This window comes from Equus asinus, chromosome 8, assembly GCF_041296235.1.
Source record: "Equus asinus isolate D_3611 breed Donkey chromosome 8, EquAss-T2T_v2, whole genome shotgun sequence".
Lineage (NCBI taxonomy): Eukaryota > Metazoa > Chordata > Mammalia > Perissodactyla > Equidae > Equus > Equus asinus.
In genome coordinates, this window is record NC_091797.1 from 85,757,640 (window position 1) to 85,779,996 (window position 22,357).

Consider the following 22,357-nt stretch of genomic DNA (forward strand, 5'->3'; position numbering starts at 1 on the left):
ACTGAGCGCCCAGAGGATCCCAGGCACTGCGCTGGGTGCTGCTACCTAAGGGACAACGACCGAGGCAGCCCAGCAGGGAAGCCGTGATCGAAAAGGAGCGGGTCTCAGCGGTCGGCCACGTTTTCCCCTAGCGCGCGTACACGTCTGCGGACCGAGGGACGGAGGGGAGACCGAGCCGGCCCTGCCCTCCGGGTTCGGGCTGCCAGAAAAGGAACGGTCGGAAGGGCAGGTAGAAGTCGCTGTGGGCGCGCCCGTGGGGCGGGGCTAGGGGACCGGGCTAGGGCTGGGGACAGGCGGCGGGGACAGGGGCCTGGCCGTGAGCACGCTTTCCCGCGGCCGCGCAGATGGCAGCTCCGGGCGCCGGACCGGGGCCGGTAGCGTCCCCGGGGCTGGAGGCGGCCCTGCAGAAGCTCGCGCTGCGGCGGAAGAAGGTGCTGAGCGCCGAGGAGATGGAGCTGTACGAGTTGGCCCAGGCGGCGGGCGGCGCCATGGACCCCGATGTGTTCAAGTGAGCGGGCGCGGGCGGGGCTGCGCGCTCGGCGACCCCCGACCCTCCAGCTCTCTCCCCCCACCGCCCTTGTCGGACCCCCTTGAGGCCCAGGGTAGAGTCGGGGTCTTGACGGAGGCGGCCACGCCTGCCCGCTCTGGCCGAGCAGCCTGGCCCCGGCGAGGAGGCTCCTTGCGCAGCGCGTCTGTCTCTCCAGGATCCTGCTGGACCTGCTGAAGCTGAACCTGGCGCCCCTCGCTGTCTTCCAGATGCTCAAGTCCACGTGCGCCGGGCAGAGGCTGCCCAGCGAGTCCCAGGCCGCCGCGGCCGTGTCACTGCTCACATCAAGTGCACCTGAGACGAGAGGTCAGAGTTGGGCCCGGTGCTCCCTGCCCCTGTGGCCCGGGCGGCGAGGTGGCGGGGCCGGGGTTGGGGGCGGGGGGGCGGGGCGGGGAAGGCAGCGCCTAGCCCTGTGCCAGCTTGGCCCTCCGTGGCCAGGCTTTCTGCTGGTCTTCTCCCGGGACCCGCTGGGCCAGCCAAGGGCTCGGCCCTGGGGCTCCGGTCTCCAGCTTCGGCTTGGCTGCCGCCCTTGAGAGAGCACGTGCAGATCGGGTGGCCGCAGAGCGGGTGCCCCAGGGAGGCCCAGTGGGCTAGGCCTCATCTGGGGCTTTTGCTGCCCCAGCCTCTTCTCACCTCTGGGCTCCTGCCTTCATCCCACTAACATGGGAACGAGACTGCTTTCGTTCCTGTTCTCATGTTTGCACAGACTCCAGGGAAGTGCTCAGAGAGCCGGGCAGGCAGAAGCTTTCCTCCCACCCCCTCACCTGGACCCCACTTGGCCCAGGCCTTGCTGAGGAGTCTGGCCAGCTGAGTTTCCCTCCTTGGATGCAGGTCGGGAGTCAGCCTGGCAGCCCCTGACTGCCCTAGACACTCGGGTGCAGAGGCCGGAGTGGCAGAGCGCTGGGCTCAGGTGTGAGGGGCCTCATCATTCTCCAGAGTGAAGACTGGGGCATGGTGAACAGGCGCTGGTGACCAGGTGTCACCGTGGAGTTCCACCTGCATCCTCCCTGTGTCCCTTCTGCTCCTAGAGGCTGTCAGAAACCCTCTGACATGCAGCCGGACCTCCTGGGCTGGCTCCTTGGCCAGAAGCACGGGGCTCTTAGAGACACCCCAAGAAGGGCTGACATTTGGGTGGAGGGCAGGCTGGGCCCATGTGATTGGGAGTGCCAGGGCCCTTGGGTTCCTGCGTCCCCTGTCCCATGAGGCCCTGGGCGCTCGAGTACAGGCCTCCCCACTGACCCACACTCTGTCTGCTCTCTCTGTGTCTCTCTCTGACCTCCAGAGGCCTCCTCTCTCTCTGCCAAGAACTGTAGCCCCCCTGCAAGGCCCTCCTTTTCCTGGGTCCCACCACCTGCGGCCTCTGCGGTTCTGCTCCACGGCCCCGCTGCCCCGCACTCGCCTCTCTCTCCTGGGCCCCCCGGGTCCCTCCGGTTCTCTTGCTGCCCGTTCTCTCCTTTTACAGGTTGCGTTTATTGGTTTATCTCTGGGAGTTGTGATATCATTTTCATGGAAAAAGCCATGGCCCCCAGAAAGCCTGAGCAGCTTCGAGCTGCAAGGGCAGGACCCTGTGGGCCATCCCTGCCATCAGCTTAGAGACTGAGAACAGGATTTCATGGCTCACTTTATTAGAGACAATCCGCAGTCCTTCTAGAATGGGACCAACACCCCCGCCCCCAGAGGTTAACTCTGCTGGGTGAGACTTGTGCTCTGTAGAGGTGCCCCCACCCCAGAGGAGGACAGTAGACCGAGGGGCAGGGAAGGGGCAGCCTGGCGTGCTCTGGAGAGCAAAGCCCTGGGTGTGAGAAACAGCTTGGCCTCTGAGATGCTGTCGGCCACCCGGGTGGGCAGCCTGGAGGATACACTGTGACTCTTCTTCTCTGCCTGGTTCCTGAGCTGGGGTACCTTCCAGGTGTTTCCAGGGGTGTATGAGGGAGGGCCTGAGATCCCACAGATGCTCTGGCTTTGCCCTCCTTCACGCCCCTCTCCCCATCGCCCACCTCCAAGTTCCAGGTGCCACCTGGAGCTCGGGCCAGGGAGGAGTGGGGAAGGGCCAAGAGGCAGGTCAGGGGAGGGGTGGGTGGACTAGAGGCTGGGCTGAGGAATGGATGGCTGAGTTTCCAGGGGGAGGGAGAAACCGGGAACAGAGCCCTCCTCCCTCGAGGGGGTGTTGGGGCTCACTCACTCAGGACTCTGGGTGCCAGGGCGGTTGTCAGTGCTAGGGGCACAGTGGGACTGTGAGATGGACACTTCTTGGTCCAGGGAGGGAGGTGGCTAGACAAACCAACAGTAACAGAGACGAGAGGAGGCCAGTGCAGTGGGCTTTGCTGGAGCAGTAAGGGTTAAGCAGGCGGTGGGGGTGGGGGAGTTTCTGGGCCAGCTGCAGTCTCTTTGCCCTGCAGCCCTGCAGGTGGGGTGGTGGGAGGGCGCTGAGCGGGGAAGGGCAGGTGGGGAGGCTGATGCAGAGTGTGGATACAGCCCATTGGTGGGAGGCGGGCCTGAGCTGGGGGATGTGGGAAGAGGGAGAGAGTGGAGGGTCAGGAGGTGTGCTGTGGGAATGGCGCTGGGAACACTGGCATAGAGGGGTTGGGAGGGTCAGAGGGGTTCTGTGGGAGGTGGGGAGGAAGCCCCGAGCATGGGGACAGGAGTGGAGCCCTGGGCTCCACTGGGTCGTTTTCTCCTCAAGTGCTCAGGTCTTGGGTGCTGCTGGGCTGGGCGGCCAGCGGCCAGCATACCAGGACACAGAGGCCCTGGGGAGATGCCTGGTGGGGGTTAGGGCAGCCTGGGGAAGGGTTTGATGGGGAGGTGGTGGAGGGGAGTGGGGCCTCTGATGGGCCATGCCAGCAATGCGCTGTGGCTGAGAGGCAGAGGCCACCAGACAAGACAGATCTCTGAGGCCCCATGTCACAGCATCTGTGCACAGAGACCTTCTGGCCACCTCGTTAATGGCAGGATTTGGGGTGGAGAGCTGTCAGAGTGAGCCAAATGTGGGGACCGTGGTGGCCAGGAGGATGAGGGGGTTTGGGCTGTTGGCCTTCACTAGCCTTAGATTTCCCACAGAATCAGGGTGTGGAGTTGCTCCAGGCCAAGGGCTGGAGTCCCACGCAGGGGCTTGACTCTGTCTGGGTTCCTGACCCCCAGCCATCCAGGTGGCCTATGGGGACTGTCACTGAAAGCTCATTCATTTCTGCCTTTTCCTGCAGAAAAGGGAGAAACAGAAGACCCTGAAAGCACAGAGGGGGAATGCTTGTCCTGGGGAGGATGTGGGGTCACTGAGGAAAAATTACATTCAGCTGAGTGTTCTCTGTTGAACTGTTAAGGGAAACTATATGTTTTAGAAAGATGTCCCTCCAGGACGTGTGAGATGAGCTTGGGCGCAGAAGCCGTGAGCCTCATGCAGAGCTGTGCTGTCTGATGTGGGAGACACAGGCCCTGGGGCTGGTGTGGTGAGATGCGCTGGGTGCGTGGGTGCCCACCACGTGCCCGGATACCAAGGGATGGGTGCACAGAGGGGATGTCACACTTCACAGGTAATTTTATACTGATCCTATGTTGAAATGATAATAGGTTGGGTATTTGGGGCTAATTAAAACATATTTAAATTGATTTCCTGTTTCTTTTTACTTTGTAATGTGGCTACTAGAAAATTTAAAATACACATGTGGCTCGCATCACATTTCCATTGACAGCACTGCTCCAAAACATTCACAATAAGACCTCTCCTAAAACACTGCATCAGGACTATGTGTGCGCGTGCCAGGAGGGGGTCACTAGGCACGCCCACGTGGGAGAACACCGTCCCAAGAAGCGGAGTCTCATTTCAGGGTTAAAGTGCATGCGTGTATCTCCTTGGTGCACATCGGTCCCTGTCATTATGTCTGTAACGTGTTCTGGAAGCACTGATTAAGCCCATACTGTGTGCCTGGTCAGGGAGGGCAGTAGTACTGGCTGGTGTGTGCACACCTTCTGGTGGGATCTCCAGGCAGATGATGGACCGCCCTTGCCGCCACCCTGCCAGGCGCTCCTTACAATCTCGGGGTGGCCACTGTGCTGCCGCACTGGCCGCAGAGCGCCCCCACAGTGGCACTGTCGTGTGTTCCGTCCTCTCCTCATTCCCTGCCCCACCCCATCCTCCCTCCCCAACATGCATTCAGTGCACACTCAAGGCCAGTCACTGATATTTGCCTCCACGGCCCCTCTGGCCCATTTCCGCACGAGGGGGCGCTCCCACCACGAAGGAGAAAGAGCTTTCAGGGACCGGCAGGAAGGGATGGGAGCAGCAGCTCCACTGGGCTTTTTATAAATCTTCCTTGTCAAGCAGCTCTGCTGGCAAAGCTTGCAGGGGCTGGTGAGTGGGGATCACGGGTCCGCGCCAAAGAGAAATGGCAGAGTGGGTCCACCGGGTCTGGTGGCTCCTCAGCTTCAGGAGTCCCCAAGTCACAGGTGGCTGACACGCTAGTGTATTTTAGGCTTTTGCTTCATTAGACTGTCTCAGAACACAGAGTGGCCTCAAGTTGGCCTTAGGGATGGGAGGAGCACTGATGTTGAAGACAATAAGCTGGAGTGGTTTTTACATTCAGTGATCACTGACCGTCTTTGACGCTTAAGAGGGCCCCTCAGGAACCAGGCCTGGGAGCATGTCCCCACCGCTCCCCACCCGAGCCTGCAGTCACCGTTGGCTCAGCCCCACCCTCCATTCCCTCTGACCCTAATAACCCTTCCAGGGGGAGCTGGGGCAGGTGTGATCAGCTCCAACATGTCCCTTGCTGGATCCCCCCGGGAGTGTGTGGTTGAGCTGGGCTTGACAAAACAGGTCTTTCCATTGCCAGGCCCTGCAGACCATTCTCCACCTCCCATCCTCGTGTAGGAAATGAAGAGGCCTGAGTGGGTCCCCCCCACCCCCTGCTAATCCCAGGAGCATGTGATTCCTGAAGGACCCCAAGAACCGCACAGAGCTGGGTGATGGCCTGCTTTCATTGCTAGATGGGTTCTCAGTGCCTTCTCAAAGTTACATTGGTTTCTCATGTCCAGGGTTGATGGGCCTTGTCAGATTTAAAGATGAACGTTGTTTGCTCTTCTCTCTTTCCTCTCATCCTTGAGTTTCTAGAACAGCCTGGTCATTATACTGAGGAGGGAGGAAGCTCTCGTGTGTGGCAGGCTGAAGACAAGCCGGCTTCACAGTCAGGCCCACGCCTGAGACCCGCCACTTGGTGGGGGTCAGCTGTGCCTGGTGGTACTCCCGAGTCCTCAGGAAAGGCCCCTCGTGGAGAGTTCGTGGGCACCTCAGCACCGAGGGTTAGGCCAGAGGCCACAGAAGCCCTAATTCTGCCTGGCCAGGCCTGGGGTGGGGCTGTGGCCTCAGGAGGGCACTAGCATGTTGGGAGACACTGCAGGGTGATGGGGCCCACGCTCTCATAGGAGACGGGGTCCTTGCAATGGGACCAGAATATTGGCATTTGCACCAAAGGAAATGGGGGGTGAGGGTTCTCTTTATGTCTGTCTTTTGGGAGTCACTGGTGGGCTGCCTTGGCCCAGCTTCTCCAACCCCCCCCCCCACTCCTGTCTGCTCCCCCTTGGCCCTGGATAACCTGTTATCACACCTTTGTCACATCAAGTGTATGCAAGCACTTGAGTGTGAAGCCCACGGAGGTGAGGCCAGGAAAACCTGAGCCCTCAGAGTTCCCAGCATGGCACCACTGTAACCCTCCCAACCCATAGGGCAGCAAAGACCCCCCGCTCTCTGAGGAAGAACTTTCCAGAAATTCTCTTAAGAAAGGCCGTGCTGGAAGCCAGCCCCGTGGCCGAGTGGTTAAGTTCCACACTCCACTTCGGCAGCCCAGGTTTGGCAGTTCAGATCCTGGGTGGGGACCTAGCACCGCTCATCAAGCCATGCTGAGGCGGCAGCTCACATAGAAGAACTAGAAGGACCCACAACTAGGATATATAACTATGTAGTGGGCCTTCCGGGCGGAAAAAAAAAAAGAGGAAGATTGGCAACAGATGTTAGCTCAGGGCCAATCTTCCTCACTAAAAAGCATTAAAAAAAAAAAAAGAAAAAAGAAGGGCCGTCCCATCCCTGCAGGCATCCTGGGGAGAAGTCAGTTGTCAGTATTAGCATGAAAGTGAGTCTGATGTCCTTCTGGAGGTGCCAGGTTCTGCAGAGTCTCAAAGGTAGACGCCTCCGCTTGCTCAAGGTAACAAATGGTGACAGAGAAGTGACCTAACAGGTCCCTGAGACCCTTCCTTGTGTCTTTCCTCCAAGAACTCACAAGGCCCCATTGCAGGCTGTTTGAGAACTGGGATGGAGGCTGGGGTCAAGCGGGGTACACGTACCTTGGTCAGAGCCTGCAGGGCAGACCCTGCCAGGCTGGAGTGGAGGAGAGCCCTGGCTGGGGCAGGCCCCATGGGAAGCACTGGGACCCAGTGGGTGAACCTGTTCTCAGGCACATTTTGTCCCCTGTGTGGTCATCTCAGTGCTCAGCATGCACGCGGTCCACTACACCTTGGCCAGGTCTCCCCCGGGGACAACCGTGGGGGGCTGGTAGTTGATGCCCACCTGCCAGAGAAGGGGAAGAGAGCACTCTGTGAAGCTTCTGTCAAACCCAGAAATGGTGGCTGAATCATGGAAACAGAAGATGCACAGGTCCCCTCTTGTGACCCAGGAGAAGACTCGGTTCACCCTGAAGTCTCTGAGTCCTTCTTGGTGCCAGGCAAGGTGCCAGGAGAGCAGGGTGCCGGTTTCCAGACAAGGAAAACAGGGGAAGAGGAGCCTGAGTCAGCCACCCTGGCTGGGTCCCATGCTGCCTGAAGGGCTGTCTCCCAGCAACTGTGATGTGTGATAGGTGCCCAGGTGACAGCACTGTCTTCCTTCTGAAAAGGGACACTGCCCTGGATTCTTCATATGCTATTATCTCCACGGGCTTCAACGAGATGGGGATTAATTTCTGTGGCTGAAATCTTTCCACCCAGACAGATTCAGAGCACACAGCTGTGGTTCTATCATGAGGGAAGATCATACCCCCTGCTTTCCCACCCAATGAGCCAGCCTGTGCAGAGCAGGTGACAGGTACATTGTCAGAGGTCCTAGGACTGCTGCTCCCACTGCACCAGGAGGTGGCCTATGTGTGTGCTAAGGAGGAGGAAGGAGGTGATATTCTAGGGCTGGGTCCAAAGGGGAGGCATTCCAAGTACAGGACCCAAAGGATGACGTGCTCAGAGATTTGGCAGCAGCACACAGGGTCAGCTGGAGCCCGGGTCAGCAAACATTGTCTGTAAGGGCGAGACCCTGCATGGTCTAGGCTGGGTGGGCCACATGGTCTGTTACAGCTCCTCAGTTCTGTCTGCAGCAAAAGCAGCCACAATACACCAATGAGCAGGTGTGGCTGTGTCCACATGAAACATAATTACAGAAGCAGGCGGTTGGTCCACCCACCATGTGGACTCCTGAACTAGAGGAGGAGGACCAGAGGAGGAAGCCTAGTTCAGAATCCACTGCAGCAGGCCCAGCAGGAGCAGGGAGGGTCTGGGCTGGCAGAGGAGACATGAAAAGGCTCAGGAAGCACAGTCCTGAGGGAAATCATCCACAGGGTTCAGTGACCCAGGACTGGACAAAGCTGGAGAGCGACAGCAAGGTGTCCATCCCGTATCCAATGGAAGGTGGGGACAAACTGTGGTCTGAGGCAAACTCAGGCCAGAATTTCTAGGCTTCCCAAGAGAGAAATAAAGATGTTGCCATTTTCTTCACAAAAGATTCATGATAGTTTTTCTTTAAATCCAACACTGCACAGGACATTGAAATTGGATGTAGTTTCTACCCTTATGGAAGGATGATTCAGTGATGGCAATCAATTGATAGTCATTCCCCAAATATCCACCTGAATTACCCAAATGCCCACATTTCCCAGTCCAACCTACATTTCCCACACTAATTCTACCACCCAGAAAAGGGAACAAAAAGCCTTCAAAAAATTTCCTATTTAGTTAAAAAAATAGCACAGATCTACAGTATGATAACTCAGGAAGGGAGTTCAAAAGATGCCATTGAATAAATGATCACTGTGGTCGCCTAAGTTATGACCAAGAGCCAAGCTGTCAGGGAACAGGGGAACTCTGCAAAGGGTCAGCGTTGTATGGCAGGGTCTGCCACTTTCAACAGGGAGACCCACTCCCCATCACCAGTCCTACCTTAAATCCAGTCGGGCACCAATCCACAAACTGGATGGTGCGCTTGGTCTTGATGGTGGCAATGGCCGCGTTGACATCTTTCGGGACCACGTCGCCCCTGTACAACATGCAGCAGGCCATGTACTTGCCATGGCGAGGGTCACACTTGACCATCTGGTTGGCCGGCTCGAAGCAGGCATTGGTGATCTCGGCCACGGACAGCTGCTCATGGTAGGCCTTCTCGGCTGAGATGACCAGGGTGCAGGTGGCCAGGGGGTAGTGGATGCAGAGGTAGGGGACCAGGTTGGTCTGGAATTCCATCAAGTCCACATTCAGGGCCCCATCGAACCGCAGGGAGGCCGTGATGGAGGACACGATGTGTCTGATCAGACAATGGAAGTTGGTGTACATGGGCCGCTCGATATCCAGGTTGCACTGACATATGTCGTAGGTAGCTTCGTTGTCCACCATGAAGGCACAATCAGAATGTTCCAGGGTCGTGTGAGTGGTCAGGATGGAGTTGTAGGGCTCCACCACGGCCGTGGAAACCTAGGGAGCTGGGTAAATGGCAAATTCGAGCTTGGACTTCTTGCCATAGTCCACGGAGAGCCGCTCCATGAGCAGAGACGCAAACCCAGAGCCGGTGCCGCCCCCAAAGCTGTGGAAGATGAGGAAGCCCTGCAGCCCCGTGCACAGATCCGCCTGAGAGAAAGCAGAGGACGTGAGCCAGCGCCCAGGAGAAGCCACACCACCAACCTCCAACCCGCCACGGTCACTTCTCTTTACATGCGAGATCACACGATTCACACCTCCACAGTGAACACGCATCACACTTAGAGGCAAAGCAGAGCAGACGGAAAGCTGCATGGATGCACCGCAGCCACACTGCAGAGTAAGACTGTGGATTCATGACTCCGGCCTCGGTTTTTCCCAAAATGTCCTCCCGGTCACAATCCAAGGCCTACCCTCCCGTCCAGGACAAGGTCCCCAGGAAGCCTTGTCAGAGCTCTTCTTACCAGTTTGCGGATCCGGTCCAGGACCAGGTCGACGATCTCCTTGCCGATGGTGTAATGGCCTCTGGCGTAATTATTGGCTGCGTCTTCCTTCCCGGTGATCAGCTGCTCCGGGTGGAAGAGCTGCCTGTAGGTCCCTGTGCGCACTTCATCTGCAAAGAGGACACAGGGGCCGCGAGTCTTTAAGGTCTATTGTTAACTCACCAGAGTGGGCAGATTCGGGGGCCGTTCCATTCTCCTAAGTACACGCTGTTCCTTGTAGGTCAGCAGCATCAGTGCCTCACAGGGAACGTCTCTAATGCACAGACCACAACCGCACCCTACGGCTCCAGGAGAGAAGGGTCAACTCATGGTACCAATGTCAGTGGGACTGCTTCCCAAAGAAGGAGTAGAGCCCCACCCGCACAGGCCCTTCTACACACGCGTGTTTTCATACCCCAGCACAGCCAAGGGCACAATTTAAAAATCCCTTACACACTAGACAGTCCGCAGCATGGCTTTTGCTGCGCTATGTGGCCTGGGTCTCACAGACTTTAGGGTGACATTCTGTCATCCCCTGGGTGGCCACTGAAAGGGGCTCTCTTTGCAGCTCTCCTTGGAAACTGCCTCAGACTTCTAATCTGGAGGAACCCAACGAATGTTCTATACTCACCTTTCTACGCCTAAGATGCAGGTCAAGACTTGTGCACCAGCCTGAGGGAGTACACAGCATACCAGTGCCCGGGCACCCTGCAGACAGGGTCTACATGACCACCTAACCGGGGCGGAGGTGGCCACGAGTGGATCTATCACCAGCCCATCTTCCTGCTGGCCAACCTTACAGGAGGTTTTCCTAATTAGGAGCCTGAGTCCCACAGACACTTCAAGCACTAACTCTCCAGTTTCTCCCCTAACGTGGCTACGGGCATACACTTGTACGTCTATCCTTTCTGCTGAGGGATTCAAAGGAGCTCACGTGCGGCTTTTGCTAGGCTCTCCTACCCTCCCAGGACAGCGGCCTGAGGCCTCAGAACCTACCGACCACGGTGGGCTCCAGGTCCACAAACACTGCTCTGGGCACATGCTTGCCAGCCCCAGTCTCACTGAAGAATGTGTTGAACGAGTCATCCCCACCGCCGATCGTTTTGTCACTTGGCATCTGACCATCAGGCTGAATTCCATGTTCAAGGCAGTACAATTCCCAGCAGGCATTGCCGATCTGGACCCCCGCCTGCCCCACATGGATAGAGATGCACTTGCGCTGGAAACCAGAACATAAACGTGAGACCCTCTTTTTCAAGGCAATCATTACTCTATGACATGCAAGTGGGACCTGATATCATAAATTAATGTTTGTAAAATATTTTGGTGTCTAGAGATTTTCTCATACATTACACCCATGACCTGCTAATGATCATTTCATATCTGAACACCTGCCCATCCAACATGCCTAGAAACACACTTCAACTATGAATAGGAATACAGCCACTATAATCTCATCTTCCAAGCCATCAATACGTAATACAAAAATTAATTTAAAATAAGCAGTCAAGAAATGTTGCTTCCACCTAAGGGTGGATTTACCACCCTGTTTTAAGCAATGGCTTAGAAAATCAGATGAAATATATGAAGTAACAGTTTTCAGTCACTGGCCAACATGCAGCAGAGACAGTGATTGCTAATAGAAGAGAAACAAAGTCAGCTGCATTCCTGCCCCAGAAGTTTCCTGCTGGGGAGTTTCCAGGCTGCAGCAGAGGAAGGGAGACCACAAGCCCAGGGAGCCCCCGAGTGGAGAAGAGAGGATTCGGGGCCCAGGGCGGCCGGGGCAGCAGGAACCCACGGTGCTGATGCTGGAGGGGAGAGAGCTGCAGGGAAAGCGCTCTGTGCAGACCAGCGGGGAGCGCCAGGGAGTCCACAGCTGAGGCCTGCTCAGCACACGTGTGTGAGGGACTCCTGAGCTCACAGCCGCCATGCTGGAGAGCCCCTCCCTCACAAACACTGAATGGGCTCCTCAGAAGTGGGGCCGAACGAGGTCTACATTCAAGGCTGTTCTGGACCCACCTAAGAAAGCTGAAAAGCAAGCCTCAAAGGATCCCACTGTCCAACTGTCTCCAGGTATATGAACAGCATCCCAGAAAAAAGCCTACAGATAGTTAAAGGAACACCAAGAAAATCTAGCACCCAAGAATGTAAAATTCATAGTGTCTGGTACCCAATCTAAACTTACCAAGTATACCAAAAAAAGAGAAAAATTTCAGAAAATATGACCTTATGAAGAGAAAAAGCAATCAACAAAAAGAGACCCAGAGGCCTGGCCTCGTGGGGCAGTGGTTAAGTTCACGCTCTCTGCTTTGGCGGCCCAGGGTTCACAGGTTTGGATCCTCATGCAGGCCTAGCACTGCTTGTCAAGCCACGCTGTGGCAGCATCCCACCTACAGCAGAGGAAGATTGGAACAGATGTTAGCTCAGCAACAGTCTTCTTCAAGCAAAAAGAGCAAGATTGGCACAGATGTTAGCTCAGGGTCAATTTTCCTCACACACATACACACAAAACATAAAACATTAAAAAAAAAAAAAAAGACCCAGAATGGCATAGATGACAGAATTAGAAGACAAGGAAATTAAAATAACTATTATATATCCATATGCTCAGGAAGGTAGAGGAAAAAATTAGCATGATAAGGGAGACAAGTTTCATATTAAAAAGACCTAAATCCAACTGCTAATGATAAAAAAAGAAAATATCTGAAATGAAAAACACAGTGGATGGTATTAACAGCAGATTATGTACTACAGAAGAAAGGATTTGAGGATGATGAAAAAGTTCTGAAAACAGTGGTGCTGGTTATACAACATGTGAATGTGCTTAATGGTACTGAATTATACACTGAAAAATGGTTAAAATGGTAAATTTTGTCGTGTGTATTTTACCACAAAAACAGTTGATACTCAGCAATAAAAAGGAACCACGTTGACACACGCAACAACATGGATGAATCTCAAAATAATCATAGTGAGTGAAAGAATCCAAACCACAACAAACAATGAACTCAGTGATCCCATTTACACAAAATTGTAGAAAATAGAGAAAAGTAGACTGGCAGGGATGGGAGGGGGGCAGGCGGGAGAGATTACAAAGGGGCACGAGGGAACTTGGGGGTGATGGACATGTTCATTATCTTGATGGAGGTGATGGCCTCATGGGTTATCAATATGTTAATAAATGTCAGACCTTGTCAAATTATACACTTTAAATGAGTACCTTATTTTTATGTCAATTATACTTCAATAAAACTGTAAAGAAAAACGCAAATAAGGATTTTTTCAGATATTCAAGAACTGAGAGGATGAATCATTAGCAGGTCACTACTGCAAGAAATGTTAGGGGCCGGCTCCGTGGCCGAGTGGTTAAGTTCGCGCACTCCACTGCGGCGGCCCAGGGTTCGGATCCTGGGCGCGGACATGGCACTGCTCGTCAGGCCACGTTGAGGCGGCATCCCACAACTAGAATGACCTGCAACTAAGATATACAACTGTGTACAGGGGGGTTTGGGGAGATAAAGCAGAAAAAAAGATTGGCAACAGTTGTTAGCCCAGGTGCCAATCCTTAAAAAAAAAAAGAAATGTTAAAGGAATTCCTCCAGGCAGAGGGAAACAATACCAGACGGACAAGTGGGATTACACAAGGAAGGAAGACACTACAATTGCTAAATACAGGGGCAAAGAGAAAAGGCTTTTTGCCATATTTTAAACATATAATTGAATGTTAAAGCAAAATAATGGTTTATTGTGGGGTTACTAGGTCATATAAAAGTAAAATATGACAAACAATAGCACCAAGGCCAAGAAGGGGAAACGGGAGTGGACTGTCATGGACAGTTTCACCTGAAGGTCGACTGGCGTAAACAGAAGATGCAGGCAGTAATCCTCAAAGCAACCACAAAAAATAAAATGAAGGGGAATAGGCAAGAAGCTAATAAAGGAGATAAAATGGAACCATACAAATAATTAACCCAAAAGAAGGTAGAAGAAAAGAAGGAAATGGGAAGAAACAAATGGGATAATTAGAAACAAAGAGGAACCTGGTGGGTTTAAACCCAACCACGCCAATAGTCACATTAATGTCCTTACAAGTCCAGTGCAATTACTTAATAAACAGCAGTTTGTCAGATGCAGAAAAAAGCAAACCCTAACTCTATGCTGACTACAGGAAGCCCAGTGACATGGTAAAAAGTAAAGAATGGAGAAAAATACAGCATGTTAAGGCTACACCAAAGGAAACAAGGGAGGCATAGGAACAGTGTGGTTTTTCTTCTGTCGTGTTTGTTTTCTGCTGACACCGGCACATTCTGAGCACACAGACTGGCCTTGATCCAGGAGAGGGGAGGTTGGGATGGACGGACCGCCCCATCAGGTGTCCTTCAAGCAGTTTTAGAGGAAACATCACGCGGGTACCAGGTGATGAACCTGAGTTCCCCCACTCTGCCACTCTTCTCATGCTTCTCCACAGTGGGTTTGAACCCATGGCTGGGCAGGTGGACCAGCAGGAACTCAGGATCTCTCATTTCTGGCATTCTCTGATGCCCCAGCAGGCCTGTTCTTGGGGATAAAGGGCAGGCCCCACCAGACAGCACATTGCCTACAGGGAGCTCCCAGGGAGCTCCCAGGGAGCAGCGCATTCATGTGGTGTCCAGGTCGGGAAGAGTGCTGGTCAGGACCAACAGTGTTGCTTTCAGAGCAAAGAATTTTCCCAGGGAAAGAGGGTCATTTCACAATAATAAAAGGGCCAACTCACCAGGAAGACATCACAGTCCTTAATGGTTATGTATCATTAGAGTTATAGCTTCTAGACACAGAGCTTCAAATACACAAAGCAAAACGTAAAGAACTGAAAGGAGAAATAGACAATCTATAGGCAAAGATTTCAACACTCTCTTGATAATTGATCGAACAAGTGGACAGAAATGAGGAAGGATACAGAAGCCCTGGATGGCACTGGCAACCACTCTGACCTAAATGACATTATAGAACATCCCTCCAACACAGCAGAGGACACATTCTTCTCATGAGCACAGGGGACATTTGCCAACAGAGACCACATTCTCCAGCAACCATGACATGATTCTCAATAAATCTCAAATAATCCAAATAAGAGTTTGTCAGTAGTGGGAGGGAAGAGCGGACCCCGAGAGCCCTGAGCAGCCCATGCACCTCCTCCAGCTCCAGTCTCCGTCACTGCACCCTTGAGTGGTGACCTGGCCCAGTCACCATCCCCACACGCCGAGCAGCCAGGCCAAGACCCTCAGCTGCCCCCACCCCCAGTGCTGCCAACACCTAGCCCAGCACCAGCGGGAGGGCGCAGGCACAAGAGGGTAATTGTAACAAAGGTTTTGGGAACAGTAAAATGGTTGAGTGTAAGAAATGGATGTGGTTTTATCAAGAGGAAGGACACCAAGGAAGATGTGTGTGTACACAGACGGCCACAGAGAGGAAGAACCCAGCGAGGACCTTCGCGGCGCAGGAGACGGGGAGACTGTGCGGTCTGATGCTGTTGGAGGAGAAGGGGTGCAGAGGCAGCAGAGGTGACAGGCTTGGTGGAGCTGCAGTGCAAGACAGTAAACAGGCAGCAGCCCGGGACCATCATAGCTGCTGTTCACATCACAGGGGTCCTCCACACACCCACCAGCAGGACCACCAGAATAGTGAGAGCAGGAAAGAGCAAGGGATCAGAGAGTGCTCCTGAAGGCCAGGCCCCACAGTGCCAGCCCGACCACATGCAGGCCACAGTCCCCACCTTCCTACACGCAGAGACACTATGGGTGACAAGCACCATGTTCCAGCCGTCCTGTGCAGGGAGAAGTGATGGAGGGGACTGACAACCAGAGTGCAGGAGAACAAGGGAGACCAGTGAGACAGAAGCCGTGTCAGGATATAGACCACAATTCCGCAAGGATCTTCCTCGCCAAAGACAGCCCTGAGAGGGTGGCCATGGAGATCAAGAAAATCAAGGAGATGAGACCTAATGTAAGCAGCCACCTCAACATCAGCACCGCCGCACCTTCAATGACCAATACAGATGCCAGGAAAACCCTAAAGCACAAGATGGTAAAGGGACAAAAGCAGTTGCTCCTGCCGCTGAGAATCCCGCCCCTCCCGAGGCTGAGCAGGCAGGCTGGGGAAATGTGGGCTCTCCATCGCCGCCACCAGGTGGGGAGATACAGGCTCTCCATCGCCACCACCAGCAGGTTTAGTCAGCCGACAGGAAGGAAGGAGTATGAAGTTCCACCAATAAGAGAGGAACTAAAGGTGGGAGCTGAAGACCTGAAGTGCTTGCTTTCTGCCCATTGACCAGATAACTAGAACCATCTGCATCATCCCATGCAGCACGGGACTTTCATTAATCTATCTAAAGACGTCTCTTTTTGGTAATGACAAATGTGTTTTTTTTTTTAATGAAGACTAGTTTTTCTCAATATGTCTTTAAAAGTATTAAAATTGTTTCATATCTGGTCAAGTTAAATTTTTAAGAACCTCATTTTTAATTTGTGATAAAAGTTTACAACTTGATATTCTCAAAAAACTCAACAAACTGCAAGCACCTGTTAATAAAGATCTTAAGAAAAAATTTAAATAATACAAAATATTTTCTCTGAATGTTGGAATTAAATTAGAAATCAGTAACATAAAGATATCTGAAAAATCCCCCAAATAGTTGGAAACTAATAACAAGGGAGATTAGAAAACATTTCAACTGGAATGAAAATGAAAACATGACACACCAAAATTTGTGAGATGCAACAAAAACAGTGCTTAGACGGAAACATATATAAAACACTCATAGCAGAAAAAGCTAGAAAGGTCTAAAACCAAAGATCTATAAAACTCTTCAAGAACATAGAAGAGAAAGGAACGCCTCCCAACTCACTCTACGAGGCCAGCATCACCCTGGGACCAAAACCAACAACAGGACAAGGAGGCACAGACCAGTATCCCTCATGAACACACAGAAAGTCCTTGGAAAGTTTCAAAATCAGTGACCTAAGCTTTCAACTTAAGAAACTAGAAAAAGAGCAAATATCCTAATTATGCTGAAAAAAGGAAATAATAAAGAGCTGAAGTAAAGTAAATAGAAAACAGAGAAAGGGAAAACAAGAGAAAAATCAAACAAAAACCTGTTTTTTTGAGCTGAACGATCACATTGACAAACCTCTACCCAAACTGATTCACAGGAAGAAAGGATAAACATTACCAATATCAGAAATGAAAAAGAGGATGTCACTATTGATACTAAGATATTGAAAGGGTAAAGGAATATTATGAACGACTCTGTGCCAATAAATTCGACAACATAGACGAAATAGACAAATTCCTTATACCTACTACTGGAGCCCCTGAAGGAGAGAGAACCAGAATAAAAATGAGACAGGCAGTCAAAGTGGCCACATAAGGATCCAGATCCTTTTAAGCATGGGTATTATTTTCCCATCTTACAATTATGATCACAGTACAGTTTAGAAATCTCAAATTACTTCAAGTTGTTTCTGATTTCCTAACCCAGCACGGTAATTCCTAGCTCATTAAGAGTGATGGTCTGGAAGCCTAGAAATTCTGCTTCTGGCCTTGTCCTTAGTAAATGAAAGATGAGGGGCTAATTCACAGCTGATAGGCTAATTCTGGTTCCAACCAAACTGCAACACTGAGCCAGAAAAAAATTACCCTTCGAGGCAGGGACAAATTCTCCAGAAGGTTCTCAACTTTGTGATGAGGCTCTGGGATTCCTAAGGGAGGATTTTACCCAAAATATCTGTGGCTGGTATTTCCATTAAATACATCTTGAGACACAAATCCTTCTAACACAAAGGAGAAGTACCTGGAATGGCCAACACTGTCTCAGAGGAGATCAGTGGAAGTTCTTTTAGGTTAAATTCACACCAACTTGTCACCACCTCCCCCTCATCTGAAGTTCCGGTTTTTTTTGTTTTTTTTTTTTTTTAGGAACGTTAGCCCTGAGCTAATATCTGCTGCCAATCCTCCTCTTTTTGCTGAGGAAGACTGGCCCTGAGCTAACATCCATGCCCATCTTCCTTTACTCTATATGTGGGACGCCTGCCACAGACACGTCTGCACTGGGATCTGAACTAGCAAACCTCGGGCCACCAAAGCAGAACCTGCACACTAAACCGCTGCACCACTGGGCCAGCCCACTGAGGTTTCTTAATTTAGTTGGTTCAACTAAGTACTATGGTCTCGTAAAATCTTATTAGGCATTTCAACTTGAGAAGACACTATTATACCAACAAACAATGGCCAAATAGCTCCTCTGAAAGTATTAATCATGGTATTTTTCTCATGAAAGACAAAGACTTTGCTAAAAATAACAGTGCCTAAACATGATGAAACGCACAAATTTCTTCTAAGTTTTGGAAGCTTCCTTTTACTTGTCAGGTAAAAGAAGATACTTTTCCTTTACACTTGGAATACTTTACCTCTAACAAACATTTTTCTGAGCAGCTTGATTTCATGCTGTGCAATGACCAATAAGAGAAGCCTCAAAACCAACTTTTACAAGAGGAGAATGCAGAGGTTAGCGTGAGTTATTATGTAGTTATATACTTTTTGTAAAGTTTGGAAGCTACCACAGTGGTCAGGAGGGGAAACTGAGGCTGAGATGACTAGCCATCAGCCTCAGTTAACTGGGGAACAAGTGAAATCTGCAACGGACCATGTAAAGCCCTGTCCCAGGGTCACTGTGGCCTCTCTCCACATAAAGCTGTCTCTTGGGCTCTGCTTGTTTTAGAGGTGCACTATGACAGGGCGTTGGTTGGGTTTCATTTACGTGTAAACTATCACCGCGTTAATTCAACAATTACCCAGTAGATACCTATGAGCTGAGGATATAAAAATGAACAAATTAAAGGCAGAAGCCTACCCTGCTGTGGGAAAACAGGAATTCTCATAGATTGCTGATGGAAGGGAATCCGACAACATCTACAAACTCACAGCCATCCACTTCTGGCATCCTGTATGCATCCACACCAGTAAGAACCGGCACACGCACAGATACTCACTGCAGCCTTATGTGTAAGGGCTGGACAGCATCCCAGTCTGCAGCGATACCAAACAGTCTGAATAACCTGCAGCCACACACTGGAACACTGTGCGGCCGAAAACGACAATGCAGATCTTTGTATGCTGACACAGAGGGAGCTGGGTGTTTCGTACAATCAAAAACAGGTGAAAGAGTGCACACTGTGTGCTACCTTTGGTGCAAGAAAAAGAGGATATAGGCACATCTATTCTTGTTTGCTTGGTTTTGCTTAAAAAAATTATCATTATAAACTACCGGGAAAAAACCTATCTAATGGAGGAAGCAAGATTTTCCGCATACACCATTTTCGATCATTATTATTTCAAGACCTTGTAAGTACTGCCCATTTTCTTAAGTGCCCTGGTGAGCTCGCAGCGTAGCAGAGACACACAGGAGAGAGTTCAAGTGCAACACTTGGTGCTGCATCGGGAAGGAAGAGTCTGGAAGGGCGAGGGCAGGAGGCGACGGCACGTGCGCAGTGTGCCTCGTGCCCTCCCCTGACCCACAAGCTGTGGACACGACCTTGGGTGGTGCCCGGTCCTGGCACGCCCCGAGCAGGGACAACACCCTTGCGCCCCGCTGCCCGCCGGGCCTGCCCTCCACGTCCCGCCTCCCACAAAACCCCAACCCGCCAGCCGCCAGCCGCCATGCTGCACTCTGAGCTCCCACCTCCCCTCGGCCCAATGAGACGGGCCTGACTGCGAGCCTGCGGGGTCCTCATTGGCTCGCTGCCCGCCTGACTGCCATTGGCTCTGACCCCTTTGGGGGGCGGGCCCCCGGCTGGGACCCCAATCGCGATTGGCCATTTTCTTGACGGGCAAAATCACTCTTCTGATTGGTCTTCCCTTTAGGAGGGAAGTGCCCCTCGGCTGCAGCGCAGCGGTTGCACGTCTGGCGCTGCGTCGGCGGAAGCTGCGAGCCTGGCGGCCGCTGAGCAACTCTGACGGGGCAGCCGCAGGCCAGGAGGGAGCCCCTGACGGGTGGAGGCCGCGCTGCCGGAGCTCTTGCGCCTGAGCCCCACTGTCCGTCCTTGACAGGCAGTCTCATCGTGAGCGGCACGGGCGTGGCGGCGACAGGGCCAGGGCCTGGGAAAGGCCTTGGCGGACGTCAGCTCTGCAAACACCCGTGAGGGGGCCGTCCGGGCCCTCTCACTGGGCTGAGGTCAGTGTCCTGGGCTGGGAGGAAGCTTTACGAGGGGGGCTGTCAGGGGCAGATGGGTCACCGACTCCGTCGCATGAGCACGTGCGGCGGACCACGTGATGGCCCCCGGGAGGAAGTGGTGGGGAGGTATGAGGAGGGAGGCAGGGGGTACCTCCGCCTTCCGGGGCACGTAGGACCTGTGAGCGGGTCTTAAAGAAAGTATCGCGAGGTTTCCAATCAGCGAGGGGGGAAGGGTGGAGCGGGCAGGGCGGGCTCTGGCGAGTTGTGGGATTCACCCGGGCATGGTCTGCGGTCGAGAGGGCGACGCTGGCGGCTCTGGGCTGGGCTGGCGCGACCATGGCCGGACCAAGGAGTTTGGCTCTCCTGGGTGGGCGGGAGCCGGACAGCAGCAGATGCGGGTGAACGGGCGCCTAGGGGGAGCACATGGCAGCAGGGAGAGGATGAGGGCGGGAGACCCCACAAGCGGTCATGGCAGGAGGCCAGAGAATTACCCACCCCCACACCTTGGTGAGAGGACACAGAACTTCCAGGGTTCCTCGAAGGGTGACTGATGCCCCCTGTTTACCCCCTAAAACTCCCCCATTCCTGCTGCTGGTCCATGGGAGAGTGTGTTTACCCTACAGAAGGAAAGAGCCCCTTCTCCTGGATCTTCTAAGCACAACCTGAATGAGCTGGAATTTTCATAGAGAAGGCAGCACCAAAAAGTAGTTAAATATAGAGAATATAAATATATAAATATAAATTGTGTGTAGTAATTTACAAATATAAATCATATATTAATATATTAATAAAGGTAAAGTTAAAAAACCCCACTATGTCAGGCTGGCCCCATGGTCTACTGGTTAAGTTCAGCACACTTCGCTTCAGGGGCCCAGGTTTGGTTCCTGGGCGTGCACCTGCACTGATCCTCAGCAGCCATGTGGTAGTAGTGACCCACATACAATCTACAGGAAGATTGGCAACAGATGTTAGCTCAGGACTAATCTTCCTCAGCAAGAATAAAAACTTAAATAAATAAAAAACAGAGATGGAAAACGTAGATTTCTTGCCCTGCCTACCACGACTAGGCCAGTGGGCACATGGGGTAGGGTTTCAGTGGCAGTTCAGATGGTCTGGGTTTGAGCAACACATGCCTCCCCCCGAGCACAATGGAGTCAGTGGGCACAACTCTTCAGCTGCCTGCTCCTCCCTTGCTCTGGCAAGTTTCAGGAGTGTGGTCTGGATGGTAGAATGATGGGGCAGCTACCTGGGGCTGCCAGGGAGTGGTGTTTGGAGAACCAGTTACTCTTCCCAGGGAGGCCCAACATGGTGGGTACAAGAACCCAGAGTCAGCCTCGGGCAGAGAGGCTGCAGGAATTGGGGGAGGATGCACCTGTGGTAACGGCTGGAGCACGTGGGGACAGATGTGACTGCCATTTCCAGGGCTGGAGACAAAAAGAAGGAGGGGCTAGGAAACCAGTTCATAGTGAGGTGTAATGAGGATAATTGTGGAGAGGTAATTTGGGGCAGCATGCAGTGGGCCTTGATGGTGGAGCTTGGGCTAAATCTGGCCCTGGGGAGAATTGCAGACTAGGGAAGGGAACAGCCTGGGGACAGAGAAGATGGAAGCTGCAGGAGACAGACAAAAGTGGACGAAAAGATGGCAGTGAGGACTGACTTGGGAGAAATGTGAGACTTTTTTTGCCCCATGCCCCCCTAAAAAAATGCTCTCAGATATTGGGGAGGGCATGGACTACCCAAAGTAAATGAACTGATTTGAGCAGTGTCATTTGGATACTGACAGAAGGGGGAACTCCAGGAGGCAGGAAGACGTAGGGACATCTGGGTCACATGTAGAATTAAGAGGAGTAGGGCAGAGTAATGCCTTCGCCTTATTAACCTAAAAATAAGGAGCCAAAATGAGAGGCAGAGAAGTGTTTATTTTGGGATCAAAGAATTGCAATTCAGGGAGCAGAGATTCAGGTAGAAACCCAAATAGTGTCTCACTAAGGAGTAAAAGTTAGGGGCTTTTAAAGGCACAGAGGGAGATTTGCTTTACAAAGAATGTTAATAGGGGTTTGCAACAGAAAGCTAATCTTTGCCAAAAATAATTGATTGCTAGGGCTAGCCAGAGGGAGGCAAATGTCTGAGTCTGTGCTGAGCTGCAGGTTTCTTGCAGCATTCCTTGGTTCAAAAGTTCATGTTCTGCTGGAAGAGGATGTGCATAAGACCCATCTTCTTCATGGCTTTCCAGCTCCATTTTAAAGCCCTTAGACATAAGTTACTCTCTTTCATTTCACATTTCACGTTTCACATTTTTCCCCTTTTGGTCAAGATCTTTCTCTGAAAGCATCGCTGATCAACCATAGATTTGTTTAGTCCCACATTGCTGGGATGGACTGGTTCCGGAAGTCATGTCTCATGTCAGCG

The 22,357-nt window shown here is 52.4% G+C and overlaps 1 protein-coding gene and 2 pseudogenes across 10 annotated transcripts in view; 2 read left to right on the forward strand and 1 right to left on the reverse strand.

Annotated features, from left to right (window-relative positions):
* Positions 1–11: 11 nt before the first annotated feature.
* LOC106846949 (mitotic-spindle organizing protein 2B-like) overlaps positions 12–22,357 on the forward strand; it is an 86,641-nt gene continuing 64,295 nt past the window's right edge. For 9 of the 10 annotated variants that reach the window (XR_011505387.1, XR_011505389.1, XR_011505385.1 and 6 more), the window contains exons 1-2: positions 12–229; positions 345–508. Coding sequence is in view for 5 of the 10 variants with exons in the window: in XM_070516213.1 (XP_070372314.1) it covers positions 345–508 (164 nt within the window). In the remaining 5 variants the exon portion in view is untranslated. Of the gene's footprint in view, positions 230–344; positions 509–704; positions 854–1,829; positions 4,635–22,357 lie in introns of those variants that run through there. The other variant, XM_070516210.1, reaches the window with a different exon arrangement.
* On the reverse strand, positions 7,041–10,858 carry LOC106844812 (tubulin alpha-3 chain-like; annotated as a pseudogene).
* On the forward strand, positions 10,950–19,721 carry LOC139045968 (Y-box-binding protein 1 pseudogene; annotated as a pseudogene).